This window comes from Bubalus kerabau, chromosome 13 (assembly GCF_029407905.1).
Source record: "Bubalus kerabau isolate K-KA32 ecotype Philippines breed swamp buffalo chromosome 13, PCC_UOA_SB_1v2, whole genome shotgun sequence".
Classification (NCBI taxonomy): Eukaryota; Metazoa; Chordata; class Mammalia; order Artiodactyla; family Bovidae; genus Bubalus; species Bubalus kerabau.
This window is the reverse complement of record NC_073636.1, coordinates 51,150,266-51,169,983: the sequence shown is the minus strand read 5'-3', so window position 1 is coordinate 51,169,983 and position 19,718 is coordinate 51,150,266. Positions and strand designations below refer to the sequence as shown.

Below are 19,718 nucleotides of genomic sequence, written 5' to 3'. Positions count from 1 at the left end.
TTTATATCCTGCAACTTTACTATAGTCATTGATTAGTTCTAGTAATTTTCTGGTGGAGTCTTTAGGGTTTTCTATGTAGAGGATCATGTCATCTGCAAACAGTGAGAGCTTTACTTCTTCTTTTCCAATTTGGATTCCTTTTATTTCTTTTTCTGCTCTGATTGCTGTGGCCAAAACTTCCAAAACTATGTTGAATAGTAATGGTGAAAGTGGGCACCCTTGTCTTGTTCCTGACTTTAGAGGAAATGCTTTCAATTTTTCACCATTGAGGATAATGTTTGCTGTGGGTTTGTCATATATAGCTTTGATTATGTTGAGGTAGGTTCCTTCTATTCCTGCTTTCTGGAGAGTTTTGATCATAAATGGATGTTGAATTTTGTCAAAGGCTTTCTCTGCATCTATTGAGATAATCATATGGTTTTTATTTTTCAATTTGTTAATGTGGTGTATTACATTGATTGATTTGCGGATATTGAAGAATCCTTGCATCCCTGGGATAAAGCCCACTTGGTCATGGTGTATGATCTTTTTAATGTGTTGTTGGATTCTGATTGCTAGAATTTTGTTAAGGATTTTTGCATCTATGTTCATCAGTGATATTGGCCTGTAGTTTTCTTTTTTTGTGGGATCTTTGTCAGGTTTTGGTATTAGGGTGATGGTGGCCTCATAGAATGAGTTTGGAAGTTTACCATCCTCTGCAATTTTCTGGAAGAGTTTGAGCAGGATAGGTGTTAGCTCTTCTCTAAATTTTTGGTAGAATTCAGCTGTGAAGCCGTCTGGACCTGGGCTTTTGTTTGCTGGAAGATTTTTTATTACAGTTTCAATTTCCGTGCTTGTGATGGGTCTGTTAAGATTTTCTATTTCTTCCTGATCGAGTTTTGGAAAGTTGTACTTTTCTAAGAATTTGTCCATTTCTTCCTCGTTGTCCATTTTATTGGCATATAATTGTTGATAGTAGTCTCTTATGATCCTTTGTATTTCTGTGTTGTCTGTTGTGATCTCTCCATTTTCATTTCTAATTTTATTGATTTGATTTTTCTCCCTTTGTTTCTTGATGAGTCTGGCTAATGGTTTGTCAATTTTATTTATCCTTTCAAAGAACCAGCTTTTGGTTTTGTTGATTTTTGCTATGGTCTCTTTTGTTTCTTTTGCATTTATTTCTGCTCTAATTTTTAAGATTTCTTTCCTTCTACTAACCCTGGGGTTCTTCATTTCTTCCTTTTCTAGTTGCTTTAGGTGTAGAGTTAGGTTATTTATTTGACTTTTTTCTTGTTTCTTGAGGTGTGCCTGTATTGCTATGAACTTTCCCCTTAGGACTGCTTTTACCGTGTCCCACAGGTTTTGGGTTGTTGTGTTTTCATTTTCATTCGTTTCTATGCAAATTTTGATTTCTTTTTTGATTTCTTCTGTGATTTGTTGGTTATTCAGCAGCGTGTTGTTCAGCCTCCATATGTTGGATTTTTTAATAGTTTTTCTCCTGTAATTGAGATCTAATCTTACTGCATTGTGGTCAGAAAAGATGCTTGGAATGATTTCTATTTTTTTGAATTTACCAAGGCTAGCTTTATGGCCCAGGATGTGATCTATCCTGGAGAAGGTTCCATGTGCGCTTGAGAAGAAGGTGAAATTCATTGTTTTGGGATGAAATGTCCTATAGATATCAATTAGGTCTAACTGGTCTATTGTATCGTTTAAAGTTTGTGTTTCCTTGTTAATTTTCTGTTTAGTTGATCTATCCATAGGTGTGAGTGGGGTATTAAAGTCTCCCACTATTATTGTGTTATTGTTAATTTCTTCTTTCATACTTGTTAGCATTTGTCTTACATACTGCGGTGCTCCCGTGTTGGGTGCATATATATTTATAATTGTTATATCTTCTTCTTGGATTGATCCTTTGATCATTATGTAGTGACCATCTTTGTCTCTTTTCACAGTCTTTGTTTTAAAGTCTATTTTATCTGATATGAGTATTGCTACTCCTGCTTTCTTTTGGTCCCTATTCGCATGGAAAATCTTTTTCCAGCCCTTCACTTTCAGTCTGTATGTGTCCCCTGTTTTGAGGTGGGTCTCTTGTAGACAACATATGCAGGGGTCTTGTTTTTGTATCCATTCAGCCAGTCTTTGTCTTTTGGTTGGGGCATTCAACCCATTTACGTTTAAGGTAATTACTGATAAGTATGACCCCGTTGCCATTTACTTTATTGTTTTGGGTTCGAATTTATACACAATTTTTGTGTTTCCTGTCTAGAGAATATCCTTTAGTATTTGTTGGAGAGCTGGTTTGGTGGTGCAGAATTCTCTCAGCTTTTGCTTGTCTGAAAAGCTTTTGATTTCTCCTTCATACTTGAATGAGATCCTTGCTGGGTACAATAATCTGGGCTGTAGATTATTTTCTTTCATCATTTTAAGTATGTCTTGCCATTCCCTCCTGGCTTGAAGAGTTTCTATTGAAAGATCAGCTGTTATCCTTATGGGAATTCCCTTGTGTGTTATTTGTTGTTTTTCCCTTGCTGCTTTTAATATTTGTTCTTTGTGTTTGATCTTTGTTAATTTGATTACTATGTGTCTTGGGGTGTTTCGCCTTGGGTTTATCCTATTTGGGACTCTCTGGGTTTCTTGGACTTGGGTGATTATTTCCTTCCCCATTTTAGGGAAGTTTTCAACTATTATCTCCTCAAGTATTTTCTCATGGTCTTTCTTTTTGTCTTCTTCTTCTGGGACCCCTATGATTCGAATGTTGTAGCGTTTAATATTGTCCTGGAGGTCTCTGAGATTGTCCTCATTTCTTTTAATTCGTTTTTCTTTTATCCTCTCTGATTCATTTATTTCTACCATTCTATCTTCTAATTCACTAATCCTATCTTCTGCCTCTGTTATTCTACTATTTGTTGCCTCCAGAGTGTTTTTAATTTCACTTATTGCATTATTCATTATATATTGACTCTTTTTTATTTCTTCTAAGTCCTTGTTAAACCTTTCTTGCATCTTCTCAATCCTTGCCTCCAGGCTATTTATCTGTGATTCCATTTTAATTTCAAGATTTTGGATCAATTTCACTATCATTATTCGGAATTCTTTATCAGGTAGATTCCCTATCTCTTCCTCTTTGGTTTGGTTTGGTGGGCATTTATCCTGTTCCTTTATCTGCTGGCTATTCCTCTGTCTCTTCATCTTGTTTAAATTGCTGAGTTTGGGGTGTCCTTTCTGTATTCTGGCAGTTTGTGGAGTTCTCTTTATTGTGGCGTTTCCTCGCTGTGTGTGGGTTTGTACAGGTGGCTTGTCAAGGTTTCCTGGTTAGGGAAGCTTGTGTCGATGTTCTGGTGGATGGAGCTGTATTTCTTCTCTCTGGAGTGTAATGAAATGTCCAGTAATGAGTTATGAGATGTCTATGGTTTTGGGGTGACTTTGGGCAGCCTGTATCTTGATGCTCAGGGCTGTGTTCCTTTGTTGCTGGAGAATTTGCTTGTTATGTCTTTCCCTGGAACTTGTTGGCCCTTGTGTGGTGCTTGGTTTCAGTGTCGGTATGGAGGCGTTTGATGAGCTCCTGTCAATTAATGTTCCTTGGAGTCAGGAGTTCCCTGGAGTCAGGGATTGGACTTAAGCCTCCTACTTCCAGTTATCGGTCTTAATTTTACAGTAGTTTCAAAACTTCTCCTTCTATACAGCACCACTGATAAAACATCTACGTTAAAGATGAAAAGTTTCTCTACTGTGAGGGTCACTCAGAGAGGTTCACAGCGTTACATGGAGAAGAGAAGAGGGAGGAGGGAGTTAGAGGTGACCCAAATGAGATGAGGTGGAATCAATAGTGGAGAGAGTGGGCTAGCCAGTAGTCACTTCCTTATGTGCACTCCACAACTGGACCGCTCAGAGATGTTCACGGAGTTATACAGGGAAGAGAAGAAGGAGGCAGGAGACAGAGGTGGCCAGAAGGATAAAAGGGGGAAATGAAAAGGCGGGAGACAGATCCAGCCAGTAATCAGTTCCTTAAGTGTTCTCCACCGTCTGGAACACACAGAAATTCACAGAGTTGGGTAGAGTAGAGAGGGGTTAGGGAGGAGATACAGGTGACCTGGTGGAGAAAATGGAGAGTCCAAAGGGAGAGAGAGCAGTCAAGCCAGTAATCTCGTACACTAGTGAAAAATGGGTCCTGAAGATTGGGTTCTTAAAGGTACAAAATTGGTAACAAATACATAAAAACAAAAATTAGAAATTAGAGTAGAGTTTGGAATTTCAAAAATGCGATGTTAATGAAAAGGAGAAGGAAAAGAAAGAGAGAAAAAACGAACAAAGAAAAACAAACAAGGTCGTGAAAGTAATAAAGAAACTACAGGTACAAAATTGATAACTAATACCAAACAGCAAAAATTAAAAATCCAGAGTAGAGTTTGGAATTTCAAAAATACAACGTTAAAAAAAAAAAAATAAAAAAAAGAAGAAGAAGAAAAATAAAGAGAGAAAACAAACAAACCAACAAAAACAATGTCGCAAAAATTATAAAGAAAATACAGGTACAAAATTGATATCAAATACCAAAAAGCATAAATTAAAAATCTTGAGTAGAGTTTGGAATTGCAGATATACGATGTTATATAAAAGAAGAAGAGAAAGAAACAGAGGAAAAAAAAAAAAGTCACAGCAATTATGAAAAAAACTATAGGTACAAAATTGATAACATATATCAAAAGGCTAAAATTAAAAATCTAGAGTAGAGTTTGGAATTTCAAAAATGCAATGTTAAAGAAAAGAAGAAAAAGAAAAAAGAAAAAAGAAAAAAAAAAAAAAAAAAAAAAAAAAAACAAACCACGGTCAAAAAATTATAAAATATATATATGAAGTTTGCTGAAGAAGAAAAAAAAAAAAAAAATAGGGTCTTTTTTTTTTTTTTTTGCAAAGTAATAGTTATAAAAGTGAAAATTAAAGGACAATAGAGGACTTAAAAAAAAATTTTTTTTTTAATTAAAAAAAAAAAGAAAGAAAGAAAGATTGATCGTAAAAATAGTAAAAATATATCTAGGTCTTTCTCTGGTTTTGTTGTGAGTATTGTGGGTTCAGTTCATTTTTGGCAGTTCCTTAGTCCGACTTATATTTCTCAAGATCTATAGGCCCCTTCCTATGTAATCCGTAGTAACCACAGGGTTTTAATCTATGGCCTGTAGCTTCCAAGGCATTTCCCTCTGTTATAGCTTCTTCTGTTTGCTGGTCTCTTCAGTGTCTGGTTCCCGCCCTGACACAAAGGGGACGGTGGAGGACCCTATTTTTTTTTTTTTTTTTTTTTTTTTAATTTAGGCTCACTTGTTCAGCCGCGCTGTGGGGAGGGAGGGAGGGATGCTGCAAACAGATAACACTGGCGTGCGCTCGAAGTGCCTCCGCCACACTGGGTCTGCCCCCGCTCACGGCGCGTGTAACCTCCCTGCCCACACTGCTTGGGCTCTAGGTTGTTCCGCCGGGAACAATCAGAGGCCGGCCCTGGACTGAGCTCCCAGGTCCAAGCCGCTCAGGTTCAGGCACTCGGGTAGTCCTCAGAGGCGCAGACTCGGTTGGGCCTGCGTTTTGTGTTCTTCCCAGGTCGAGCAGCTCAGGCGATGAGGTGCTTGGCGGGCGCCAATGCTGCGACTTATCGCCTCCCCACCACTCGGTTATCTGGGTGTAAAACCGGCGCACCTTCTCAGGCAGATGTTGACCGTCCAGACCCCCAAGAGGTTTTAGTTAGCAAAGAAGCCTGCTTACAGTTTTATAGATAGTCTCTCTTGGGCTGCGATTGCCCCCTTCCGGCTCTGGCTGCCTGTCACCGGAGGGGGAAGGTCTGCAGCCGGCTATCTCTGTTCAGTCCTTTGTTCTGTGCGCGGGCCTGGCGGTGTCTTAGGTTAGGGCTGGCTTTTCGCGTGGTAGATATCCCACAGTCTGGTTTGCTAGCCCAAATTATTTCGCTCAGATAGCGCTCAGGACATTCGGCCCGATTCTACTCTAAGGGACACAGCCCGTGCCGCACTTCCCTGCCCAGCCCCCGCTTGCTAATGCCGTGTGCAGGCGTCTGAGCTGCTTCTCCGCTGGGGGAGTTCCCGTAGGGCTCACAATCCGCGATTTTTAATTGTTTATTTTTTTTTTTTTTTCCCCTCCCTTTTATGTTGCCCTCTGTGCTTCCAAAGCTCGGCACAGATTCGGCAGTGAGAGGGTTTCCTGGTGTTTGGAAACTTCTCTCTTTTTAAGACTCCCTTCCTGGGACGGAACTCCGTCCCTCCCTCTTTTGTCTCTTTTTTTGTCTTTTATATTTTTTCCTACCTCCTTTCGAAGAGTTGGGCTGCTTTTCTGGGTGCCTGATGTCCTCTGCCGGCATTCGGAAGTTGTTTTGTGGAATTTACTCGATGTTTAAATGCTCTTTTGATGAATTTGTGGGGGAGAAAGTGTTCTCCCCGTCCTACTCCTCCGCCATCTTGGCTCCTCCTCCTCCGTAGTGATGCTTTCTAAGGCCCACTTGACTTCACATTCCAGGATGTCTGGCTCTAGGTGAGTGATCACACCATCATGATTATCTGGGTCCTAAAACTCTTTTTTGTACAGTTCCTCTGTGTATTTTTGCCACCTCTTCTTAATATCTTCTGCTTCTGTTAGGTCCATACCATTTCTGTCCTTTATAGAGCCCATCTTTACATGAAATCTTCCCTTGGGATCTCTAATTTTCTTAAAGAGATCTCTAGTCTTTCCTATTCTGTTGTTTTCCTCTATTGCTTTGCATTGATCACTGAGGAATGCTTTCTTATCTCTTCTTGCTATTCTTTGGAGCTCTGCATTCAAATAGGTATATCTTTCCGTTTCTCCTTTGCTTTTCGCTTCTCTTCTTTTCACAGCTATTTGTAAGGCCTCCTCAGACAGCCATTTTGCTTTTTTGCATTTCTTTTTTGGGGGGTGGTCTTGATTCCTGTCTCCTGTACAATGGGAACAGGAACCTCCATCCAAGTTCATCAGGCACTTTATCTATCAGATCTAGTCCCTTAAATCTATTTCTCACTTCCACTGTATAATCATAAGGAGTTTGATTTAAGTCATACCTGAATGGTCTAGTGGTTTTCCCTACTATCTTCAATTTAAGTCTCAATTTGGCAATAAGGAGTTTATGATCCAAGCCACAGTCTGCTCCTCGTCTTGTTTTTGCTGACTGTATAGAGCTTCTACATCTTTGGCTGGAAAAAATATAATCAATCTGGTTTTGGTGTCGACCATCCGGTGACATTCATGTGTAGAGTCGTCTCTTGTGTTGTTGGAAGAGGGTGTTTGCTATGAACAGTGTGTTCTCTTGGCAGAACTCTAATAGCCTTTGCCCTGCTTCATTCTGTACTCCAAGGCCAAACTTGCCTGTTACTGCAGGTGTTTCTTGACTTCCTACTTTGGCATTCCAGTCCCTTATAATGAAAAGGACATCTTTTTTGGGTGTTAGTTCTAGAAGGTCTTGTAGGTCTTCATAGAACTGTTCAACTTCAGCTTCTTCAGTGTTACTGGTCGAGGCATTACTTGATATCTTGTTTAAAAGGTTGTGAGCTGACTGATGTCTGTTTGAGGTGTCTAACATATGAATTGTATAAAATTTTAAATGACAATGTAAACAGCAAATTCATTTTTAACAGTTTTTAAAAGATAAAATTTAAAAAGTTATAAAGGAAGAAAAAATAAACTCTCCCACCCTCACCTATCATTAACAATTAGTTTGTTTAGGTTCATACACCAATAATCACATTCGTACAAATCATGGTATACCAGTTATTTTGGAGATTTTTTTCTTTCTTCTCCTATTTTTTTGGGTGGGGAAGAGGACGGTGGGGGTGTCATGCTGCATGGAACTTAGGTCACTGATCAGGAACCGAAACCAGGCTTCTGTAGTGAGAGGGTAGAATCTTGAACCACCAGGGAATTCTCTGGTTTCTTAATATACCTTGATAAACTTTCTGAGTCTGCAAATGTCATTCCTTGTAACTGAAAGAGAAGGAAGGAGGAGTGAGAGAGGGACTGTGAGAGAGAGACAAGGGAGAAACAGAGAAATAGAGAAATGGAGAGAGAGAGAGATTCAAGGAATCGGCTCATACAAATGTATAAATTGGTTAAGTCCAAAATCTAGAGCTGGCACACTGGAGACCCCAGAAAAGCTGAGTTAGTATTTGAATGTGAAGGCAATCTGCTGACAAAATTCCCTCTTCCTCCAGAAAGGTCAGTCTTTTTTTCAAGGCCTTCAACTGAATGGATGAGGCCTATTCACATTATGGAGAGTAATCTGCTTTATGTAAAGTCTACTGATTTAAATGTTAATCTCTTCCCTGGTGGTTCAGAGGTTAAAGCGTTTGCCTGGAATGTGGGAGACCCAGGTTCAATCCCTGGGTCAGGAAGATCCCCTAGAGAAGTAAATGGCAACCCACTCTAGTACTCTTGCCTGGAGGGAGGAGACTGGTAGGCTACAGTCCACGGGGTCCCAAAGAGTCGGACACAACTGAGTGACTTCACTTTCACTTTCACTGATTTAAATGCTAAACTCTTAACAAAAAAAATCTTACAGCAACATCTAGACACATTTGAGCAAATATCTGGGAACCTTTGCCTAGCCAAGCTGACACATAAAATTAACTATTACAAAAATTACTTTTCATGGCTGTGTATATCTCATTTTATTTGTGAGCTACCATTTATCTATTTCCTTAAGGTTGGAGATTCAAGTTGCTTCTAAGTTTTTAATCCTTACATATAGCACATCTTTGGCCATTTGGGTCAATTTTGTCTTCATATCTGTTCACAGAGTGTGGAAAGGAAAGCATGTTTCTAACTTTTTAAAGATGCAACTTTTTATTTCTAAATTGTCTTTGTAGCTGTCTTTATCCCATGAGCCACAACTTGGAGACTAGAGTAGGGAAAATGCCAAGCTGGTCTTGATCTTCTCTTTCCTTCCTCAGCCTGCAGGTCACTGGGAACTGGCATGATGCTGAGTTCCTGGGCCACCTCCTCAATTGAAGAAGTGGCAGAAGCTGGTCCCGAGGCGATTCGCTGGCTGCAGCTGTACATCTACAAGGACCGTGAGGTCACCAAGCAGCTTGTGCGGAGGGCTGAGCGAATGGGCTACAAGGCCATATTTGTGACGGTGGACACCCCTTACCTGGGCAACCGCTTTGATGACGTGCGTAACAGGTTCAAGATGCCACCCCAACTCAGGTAACCATGGCTGTTTGATCACTGGGCCCCTTAACTTATTTTCTATTTCTATTTGCTCTTGTCATGATCCAGTTCCAAAGACTTTCTCCAGTTTCCACTTGGGTGCTCTGGGGAATTAGATCTTCACAAAATGTTGGTCCCAAAGTATGGCTGTATGAGATCGTGTCTAGGAAAGATAAGGTCTGGGTTCTAGAGATGGTGTCATTGTCAAATATCCATATAATCCTCAGCAAATCACACATCATATGTGAGTGTTGCATACTTGAGCTATAACAGCAGAGACAAGATTTGCCATATACTTGTCAAAGTAAAAAAATCTATGTCTCAGAGTATATTAAGGGCTTTTAGTAGGATGAATTGCCATATAGATAAAAGATACTTAATTTAGCTTAAGCAACAGCTTGCTATTGTAATCCTAATACAGTATTTCTTTTGCCTGTTGAAATAAAAAAGCACCCTTTTAATTTTATTTTTAATTGTATTTGGAACAACTCTGGCAGGGAAGATTGAAGAAAGCTAAAAGAATGGAGACCAAAAAAGTCACATATTTGCTGCCCCGTCTCCTACTTCTTTCAGTAATATATCTCTTTTGTTGTGGTTCACCCATGGTTCAAGATTCACTAGTTTATTTATTGGTTCATTCATTCTTTCATCCATTCACTCACTCATTCATCTGAGCAAAAACAATGTACAATCTAGGAATTTAAGACTGAACTGTGGTGGTTTTATCAGGCCATTTAGCTGATCCATCAACAGGGAATTATAGTCCTTTTCCCTGTAAAAGATTAGAATCATCTTGAGTCAAAACTAGAAACTCAGTGGAGTTTACTGAAAAAGACAGAGCTACAAATCTCTCCTCCCCTTTGTTTTTACCTTTCCTTGGTTCCTATCAAAATCTGCCCTTATGTTTTTCATACCAGTGTTTGACTGATAGACTTCAGGGCTAAAACTATTTGACCAGAATCAAAATCTTAGTTTTAATGGAGGACATTTTGATGATGGGATTTCAAAGCGTCCACCAGAGTACAAGAAATGAGGGATGACTTCTTTGGAATCCTAGACCTCACTTCACTGGACTATTGCTTATTCTGTCTACATATAAAGTTAATCCTCCTAAAAGATCCAAAATCTAAAAGATTCAAAATCAAATCAGCATTCCACATAAGGACAAGAAGACTGTTGAGAGCCAGGATTCCAAGTGTATTAGAGAATGGAATGTCTTCCAACTGTCATGTAAGTTCATAGTTTTGTGTGTTACATAACTGTCATATAGCTCTTCTGTGCGTATACGTATTTAAGTATAAGCTACTGTGCATAAAATCTTGCTGTTAAACCATATATAAATGAGCTGTGTGATGTGATCTCTGTGATAATTCCAGGTAGGTTTAGGATTTCTTTCTGTATATAATATCCTCAATGGCCCAATGGCAGAATGAGGAAGTGTTCCCCTGACAACCGTCAATCACCCTGCTCCACACATCCCAGACATGGAGTTACCCAAACACCCTGCCTTTCTAAGAGAACAAAAACAAAAATCCTTGACATATTTCTACTTCTTGCCAAATTTATCAGAAAGTAGATGGTTTCAAATGTCCTTAATATGAAATCTTATTAATCTATATTAATTCTTAATATGAATTCACAGTATTTCTCTCTTTTGATTACCTTAGTTTTTAGACTTTCTAAAATGTTGTTTCCCAGTATTTAGGCTTCTGACAGGAAATGTTCCTCATTGTTTCCCTTTGACCATTTGAGTAGGAATTTGCTATTTCTTTTCCCTCTTCTGTTCTACTACTACTTCTGCTAACGACAACAATAAATAATACAGCGGGTTTGTTCTTTAAGTTTAGGAAGCAGTTTCTGGCTCTGGATAACAAAACAGGCTTCACGTGGTATCTACTTAGTTGGCGCATGACACCCATGTTAATTCTGGCCCATATCTCTTACTCCTTGGGTGCCAGGGCCACTCAGCCAGGAGCGGGAAGGCTGCTGTTCTTTCCCCCTCCTCCTTCCTCCCGGGCTCCTGCCCAGATGACGTGAGGGACCAGGAGACAAAGGCCCTTTTCAGCTGTCAATATGAAGAGGAGTGGCCACGGCTCCCCAGCTTGTCACATCTTCCTTCTGAAGATGATCAAATAATGAGCCACACATCTAGACTATGGGGAACACAGGAAACACCCTTTGCCGGAGCCCTGGCCGTCAGAGCGCACACTGACGCTGTTTGTCCCTGTGGGCTTCGGGGTGGGGGGGTTGGGGGGCGGGCGACGTGCAGCGCCCTGGGGCCCACATTCAACAGTGAAGCCAGATCCCACAACGGGAGACCCTGGCTTCCGCTGGAGGGCACGTGCTGCCCAAAAGCTCATCTGTTACAGCCTGATACGAAATCAGGTTTCTTTCCGCAATTGACCTGACTCATAGAAGGTGAAGCCGGGCTGTTCAGAATGAGGTTTGGCAGGCGAAAGAGGCAGGAAATCCAGAGGAGAATGAGTCTGTAAAGCAACGGCTCCTTCCAGCCCTCGTGGCTTCCTCTGCCTGGAGAGAAGGGGGCGGGTCCTGACTCTTGGCTTCTGGGACCAGCCAGAGTTCAAGAGTTTGGTAATCTCTGCCTGGTCCATATGCAAAACACATGGATGTGCCGCATGATGAGCAGCGCGGAGGTCCCCGAGACTGAGGGGGAGTAAGGAGAATTCTCATCTGCTCCCGGAAGAGGCGAGGATTGAAGCCAGTTCACCAGATTGGCTCCTGAGGCGCTGAGTCAGGGACCCGAGTCCATCTCCACACCACACGCGGGTGGCTTGTTTACCCTGGGTTAAAATTTGGCTCTTTGGGGCAGCACTAAGGCAGTTAAAAGAAATTTCCAATCATTGACTAAGGTCAAGGTAAATCATGACACCTACCCTTTTGATGATTTGCCTTGGGACGTGTGCTTCCTTAGGCCCTGAAATAAAGTATTCGCCACAACAGCCAGAGAATAGCACACAAAAGAGATGAGACCGTGCTGTCTTCCCAGGTTTATGGAGATAAAAGTGGCGGGTGAGGCACCCCCTTCTCTGACCTCATTGCCAGAATTCTCATCTTCATTCATTCTTCCCAGCATCTCCTGCTTCCTCCTATTTTTTCAGGGTGCCAGCCACACCTGAGCCTTAGAGCCTCAGAACTGAGTCTTCCCTCTGCCTTTAACATTCTTTCCCCAAATCAATGCAAACTAACTTCACTTCCTTTACATTTTGACATCAGGGATGAAGCTACTTGTTTTTATATTGGGAAACCAAAGATGAACAGTAGAGAAAAGAATAGAGATACAATAAGTGTGGGGATCTTGGGTTGGGGGTCTAGAGGAGAGAAAGTGATTTGTGAAGAAGGACTTTGTACATGGCAGATAGCCTCTAAATTATTTGGTTAGGAAAACAGTTACAATGTTAAGTCACATAATATTAAGCAGGATAATAACCTTCCAAAGACGCCTATGTTCTGAACCTTGGAACCTGTGAATATGTTACTTTTTACATGGCAAAATGAACTTGGCAGGTGTGATTAAGTTAAGGACCTTGAGATGAGATGATTATCCTGGATTATGACAGGAGTCTTAAGGTAATAAAAAGGCTCCTTATAAGAGGCAAGCAGGATGGTCAGAGTCAGAGAAAGAGATGCGATGAGAGAAGCAGAAGTTGGAGTGATAGCATCTGGAAACAGGGAAATATAGATGGTTTCTAGAAGCTGGAAAAGTCAAGGAAAAAGATTCTCCCCTAGAGCCTCTGGAAGGGAAATAGCCCTATTGACCCCTTGAGTTTAGTCCAATGAGACAGTTTGAACTTCTGACCTCTTGACTATAATAAATTTGTGTCACTTTGAGAGTTGGATTATGAAGAAAGCTGAGCGCCGAAGAATTGATGCTTTTGAACTGTAGTGTTGGAGAAGACTCTTGAGAGTCCCTTGGACTGCAAGGAGATCCAACCAGTCCATCCTAAAAGGAGATCAGTCCTGGGTGATCTTTAGAAGGACTGATGTTGAAGCTGAAACTCCAATACTGTTGCCATCTCATGCGAAGAGTTGACTCATTGGAAAAGACCCTGATCCTGGGAGGGATTGGGGGCAGGAGGAGAAGGGGATAACAGAGGATGAGATGGCTGGATGGCATCACTGACTCGATGGACATGAGTTTGGGTAAACTCCAGGAGTTGGTGATGGATAGGGATGCCTGGCATGCTGCAATTCATGGGGTTGCAAAGAGCGGACATGACTGAGTGGCTGAACTAAACTGAACTGAACTGAAAGCCTCTAGGGTTGTGCTTGTTAACGCAGCAACAGGAAACAGATACAATGACACAGCTCTGCCAATTTCCTCTACAAGATAGCTTCTCATTGGGGCCACAACCAATTATCATATTTAAACTTCCAAGTAAAGCCTCTACCAGCTCACATCCCTCTTATTCTGCTCTTCTTTTTTCTTTATTTTGTATAGTACTTATGAAAGTGAAAGAGGAGAATGAAAAAGTTGGCTTAAAGCTCAACATTCAGAAAAATGAAGATCATGGCATCTGGTCCCATCACTTCATGGGAAATAGATGGGGAAACAGTGGAAACAGTGTCAGACTTTATTCTTTTGGGCTCCAAAATCACTGCAGATAGTGACTGCAGCCATGAAATTAAAAGATGCTTACTCCTTGGAAGGAAAGTTATGACCAACCTAGATAGCATATTGAAAAGCAGAGATATTCCTTTGCCAACAAAGGTCCTTCTAGTCAAGGCTATGGTTTTTCCAGTGGTCATGTATGGATGTGAGAGTTGGACTGTGAAGAAATCTGAGAGCCAAAGAACTGTGGTGTTGGAGAAGACTCTTGAGAGTTCTTTGGACTGAAAGGAGATCCAATCAGTCCATTCTAAAGGAGATCAGCTCTGGGTGTTCTTTGGAAGGAATGATGCTAAATCTGAAACTCCAGTACTCTGGCCACCTCATGCGAAGAGTTGACTCATTGGAAAAAACCCTGATGCTGGGAAGGATTGGGGGCAGGAGGAGAAGGGGATAACAGAGGATGAGATGGCTGGATGGCATCACCGACTCGATGGACGTGAGTCTGAGTAAACTCCAGGAGATGGTGATGGACAGGGAGGCCTCGCGTGCTGCGATTCATGGAGTCGCAAAGAGTTGGACAAGACTGAATGACTGAACTGAACTATGTTCTAACAGGCTCCATAAATTACCTGTTGATTATGTTTCTTGTTTATTTTCTGACTCCCCTAGCTAGAATGTCAACCTTGGTAGCCAGTATTTTTGACCATTTTACTAAAACACTGGCAAATGGTAGGTGCTCAGTAAGTAATTTTGAATAAAAATGTACTAGATTATAACAGATTTACCCAATAAAACAATACTAATAAGAATTTGAATAAGGGTTTGAGCTCATACTTAAAATCCATGCCCTGAACCTTTCTTCCAAATACCCAGTCATATGGAAGAAAAAGTTAGCAGGACTATGCAGTAAATAGAAATGTTTTCCTAATCACAGTATTAAAGGTTTCTGTTCCATGTACAAATATCTATTACGTATTTTGAATGTCTCTCGTGTTATACTGATATTATGTGTTCTGCTGCTGCTGCTAAGTCGCTTCAGTCATGTCCGACTCTGTGGGACCCCAGGGACGACAGCCCACCAGACTCCCCTGTCCCTGGGATTCTTCAGGCAAGAACACTGGAGTGGGTTGCCATTTCCCTTTCCAATGCATGAAAGTGAAAAGTGAGAGTGAAGTCGCTCAGTCATGTCCGACTCTTAGCGACCCCATGGATTGCAGCCCACCAGGCTCCTCCGTCCATGGGATTTTCCAGGCAAGAGTATTGGAGTGGGGTGCCACTGCCTTCTCCGATTATGTGTTCTACTGGTTGTTATTTTGTAATGTGTTTCCCACAGTGGAGACATACGACATTATTCTTTAATGTCATATGATATTTCAATAATAGTCATCATTACTGACATTAATTTTGGTTATTTAATAATGTTAACTTTCCTTAGTAGTTGTTACATTTTTATGATGCTAACTTACTAAAAACTAAAATCATTTTTATATTAGATTAAAAAGTATATTTAGGGGCCTTTCAAGGCACAATGAATCCTTTACAAAAAAGAAATCCTATCCCTTGCCTGTGGGTCATTAAACAGATTGGGATTCAGAGAATTAAGTCCCAAGTAATCTTGTTATTATTTTGATGTTGCCCTTTTCCTTCCTTATGAAATGAAATACTTTGGTTATCAGAAGCTGCTTTAAGTGTTTTTTGTGTATATGTCATAATTCTAATAAAAATAGCATTCATGGAGGTTTCCTTTGGAGCCATGGTTAAAACACTCCATCGTGGGTCTCTGTCAAGATATCTGAAAACTTTTTCTTGGCTTCTGGCTTTGAACAACGTTTAAGAGTAACAACAAGGCTTCATTGTACCCTGAAATTTCTGTAAGGCAACATTCATTCAAGTGTTGATCTGCATTTAGCCATCCAAGAATAACAACAGTTATTTATATAATTTTATCCATGTTTCTGTTTTTTCCTATCCCTTTCACCCTTTCACCCCACCCCTGCTGAAACACTGTAGCTTGTTTGGGATGGGGGTGGGGTGCTATGCAGAGAATATACACGTACAGATATTATTCTTTTTTCCCCTCTGGTTTTGCTATGGCATGGACAGACAGGACCTTTTTCTTATTAACAATATTATTTAAAGGTTTGAAATTTAATATCGCTTAGTATCATTTCTAAGTAATGGAATAGGCCTCCAATAATAAGGGTATGTTTATTGACTAGGTTAGCTTAATTCAAGTTAGGATGACCACAGAAGGCCAAAATCTGTGATAAAATGTACAACCTTAAGTGGTTTGATTTAAAAAAGAAGCTCAGGGTATTTCAGCTATAATCTAAACCAAACCTCAGCAAATAATGGATACAAATATGACTTTCATGGATTTGTGATTTTCTGTGGCCCTTAGTGGCCACCTGAGTCATGCTGCTAAGTTGCTTCAGTCGTGTCTGACTCTGTGCAACCCCATAGATGGCAGCCCACCAGGCTCCTCCGTCCCTGGGATTCTCCAGGCAAGAACACTGGAGTGGGTTGCCATTTCCTTCTCCAATGCATGAAAGTGAAAAGTGAAAGTGAAGTCGCTCAGTCGTGTCTGACTCTTTGCGACCCCAGGGATTGCAGCCTACCATGCTCCTCCATCCATGGGATTTTCCAGGCGAGAGTACTGGAGTGGGGTGCCATTGCCTTCTCCAAGGCGAAGGTCTTCTCTATGGCCTGAGTCATAGTCAATCCTTATTGAGAAAACTTAGCCAGTGGTTGAAGACTGTTACATGGGATATGAATGTCCATGGCCTTATGATAATAGATGCTGTCTAAGCTACACAACCAGCTATTTATAAGCACGTTAAAGGCATTAAACCTCAGCACTCAGTTGCTCAGTCATGTCTGACTCTTTGTGATCCCATGGACTATAGCCCACCAGGCTCCTCTGTCCATGGAATTTTCCAGGTTGCCATTTCCTCCTCCAGGGGATCTTCTTGACTCAGGGATTGAACCCAAGTCTCCTGTGTTTCCTACACTGGCAGGCAGATTCTTTACCACTGAGCTACCAGGGAAGCCCTAGTTTTGTAAAAATTGTGTACCTCTGTACTTCTAAGTTTATATAAAAATTGTTATAGCCTTGGCTCCAAGATACTTTCTATGTTCAATGTCAGAGCCAGTGGAAAGGAATAAAGACTGATGACTAAGCCAGAGATCCATATATAGCTTTTACTTTAACACAAAGAAGAGACTGGCTAGCAGAGTAATTCATAATGTGCAGAAGAGCAAGGTGAGTCTAGGTTACTGTCATCATTCAAAGTCAGCCTTTTAGAGAAATGAAGTTGGCAGTTGGATTTGGGTCTGCTAAGCTGATTTAAGGCAGCTAAGTCATATGGGTGGTGCCAGTATGTATTCAGAAGGCCATCCATCCAATCAGTGGTCAGAGATGTAGGCAGAAAAGACTTTGTCCTTAGCTTGGAGAACTTCCAAAATCTAGTCAAGATATCAGGATATTAGACTAAGAGAAAAGACTTCAGGTGTAGAGTAAGCCAGCTGCAGAATCTTCTAGATTAGTTAGAGAAATACTGTTCTAAGCTGAGTTAACAAAATTAGACATAGGAGAAGGGAGCAACTCAGTGGGGTTGTGTCTCAGTTTGTGTTTCTTTAGAAGAATGTGAACCACTGATTTAAGTAAAAGTAGTACCTTTAGAAGATGGTAGGAATATTGGTAGAGGAGTGGGGAAGAGGTATCAGGGAGGGGAGATGGTCAACAATTTGCGCGTTACAAAGATAGTCACAGCTATGGGCAACTGAAGCTTAATCCTGCTGGGAAACTCTGGGAGATCTTGTAGAATCTATCTCAGAGTTAATCTGCCCAGGGGTGAAGGAGCTAGGGTATGTGTATACCAACATCCTTGACAAGTTGAGTCTGCTGTGTTGAGGGTGACTCAGGCCCCACGAGTAAGAAAAAGTCATATGTATTAGTCAGGTTCTCCAGAGAAACAGAACAAGTAGGATGTCCATATTTAAATATCTGTATCTATATCTATAGAGATATTTACTATAAGGGATTTGCTCACACAGTTAAGGAGGCTGAGAAATCCCGCAATCTATTATCTACAAGCTGGAGGCCCAGGTTGTAGGAGTAGGTCCAGGAAAGCCAGAGTAGTTTCAGCCTAAACCTGAGGCCTAAGAATGGGGGGAGTTAATGGTATAAGTCACAGTCTGTGTCTGAAAGGCCTCAAAACTGGGAGCCCATAGTGTAAGTCCTGATCAAAACCTGAAGGTTTTACAACCAATAGCTCCAATGTGAAGGGTAGGAGACAATGGATGTCCCTGCTCAAACAGAGACAATGAACTTATTCTTCTTCCACCTTTTTGTCCTATTTGGGACCTCCACAGATTAGAAGATGCCTGCCCAGTCTCTTCTCAGTCTACTGATATAAATGCTAATCTCACTTAGAAACATCTTTATGGACATACCCAGAAGTAATGTTTTACCAGCTGCCTAAGCATCCCTTAGCCCAGTCAAGCTGACGAAACTAACCATCACACCTCAGGCAAAGTAAGGAAGGTCTTGGAAACTCTTATCCTGGTCAGGATTGTCTAGAAGATTTGGGGTTCTGAGTAAGAAGGCAGAAAAAGCAAGTAAATAGAGGAGAAAAAAAGCAAGAGCTGACAGTGTATCTGCTGGGAACCACTTTCCACTTCTCCCTATGACCAAGCACCAGCACCAGCACCACCAACATGGTAGCAGGAAAAGAGTTGAAAGAAGAAAGAAAAAGACAAGGAAAAGAGTTTACAGTGACCCCAGACAGAGGTGTTAATACAGCATTTCCAATCTCCTCTAGAATTTTCCACAAGGACTTTGAGTGCAGTTGAGATCTGAGTGAAGAGAATGTAATTAGGAGTCAGAGACGCTGAGACTTTCCTGGTGGTCCAGTGGTTAAAACCTCACTTACAATGCAGGGGGTACAGGTTCGATCCTTAGTTGGGGAGCTAAGATCCCACATGCCTCACAGCCAAGAAACCAAAGCATGAAATAGAAAGACTTTAAAATGATGCACACAGAAAAAAAATTCTTAAAAAAAATGAGTCGAGACCAGTTTGAAACCCAAATGCTGCATTAGTTAATACATGGGGGCATCTTGTTCTACAATTCTGGTTTTATTTTCTGTATAAAATAGAAATTATAGAGTGTGAATTTTATCTTCCAAAAGTTTTTAAAATATTGTGGGTATATGAATGCCCATTGTAAATTGTGATGCATCATGCAAATGTTCATCTTATGATTAGTATGCATTGCCTTTGAAAATAGCATCAAATTGTTTATATTCACAGACTGGCTTAAAAAGGTAGAGATATTTGAACTTGGCCAAAGTCTTATCCTTTAATCTGACTTATTTATATAAAAAGATATAAATTTATATAAAAATCTTACATTATAAGATGTAAAATAAACTTTAAGTGACCAATTAAGTCTACTAAGTTGTCATATTTAGCCTGGACTCCTTCATCAAAACACAAAAACATAAATGTGATCAACCTGGAGAGCGAACAGTCAATTGATTTGAAAAGGGTACCCTTCTTTTTTTTCATTGAATGAGTCATTGTAAAGATACTTCTAATTTGGGAAGTTTCTCATTTTCTGTATCTCTTTGTTTCAGAATGAAAAATTTTGAAACCAGTGATTTAGCATTTTCTCCTCAGGAAAATTTTGGAGACAAAAGTGGACTTGCTGCATATGTGGCTAAAGCAATAGACCCATCCATCAGCTGGGAGGATATTAAATGGCTGAGAAGACTAACATCTCTGCCCATTGTTGCAAAAGGCATTTTGAGAGGTTTGTTTATTTCTCTACTTGAGTTAATTCTGGTTTTATGATTCTTTATGGATATGACCATGATATTTTAAGGGAAAATAATCAATTATTTACAAATAATTAATATGGAAATATAAATCCATCTCTCAGTTCTCCCATTTG

The 19,718-nt window shown here is 40.5% G+C and overlaps 1 protein-coding gene across 1 annotated transcript in view; it reads left to right on the top strand.

Moving 5' to 3' along the window:
* The window catches only part of HAO1 (hydroxyacid oxidase 1), an 86,452-nt gene that overhangs the window by 30,420 nt on the left and 36,314 nt on the right, over positions 1-19,718 (top strand). The window contains exons 3-4 of the mRNA XM_055544278.1: positions 8,934-9,189; positions 19,402-19,577. Of these exons, the coding sequence (XP_055400253.1) occupies positions 8,934-9,189; positions 19,402-19,577 (432 nt within the window). The remainder of the gene's footprint in view (positions 1-8,933; positions 9,190-19,401; positions 19,578-19,718) is intronic.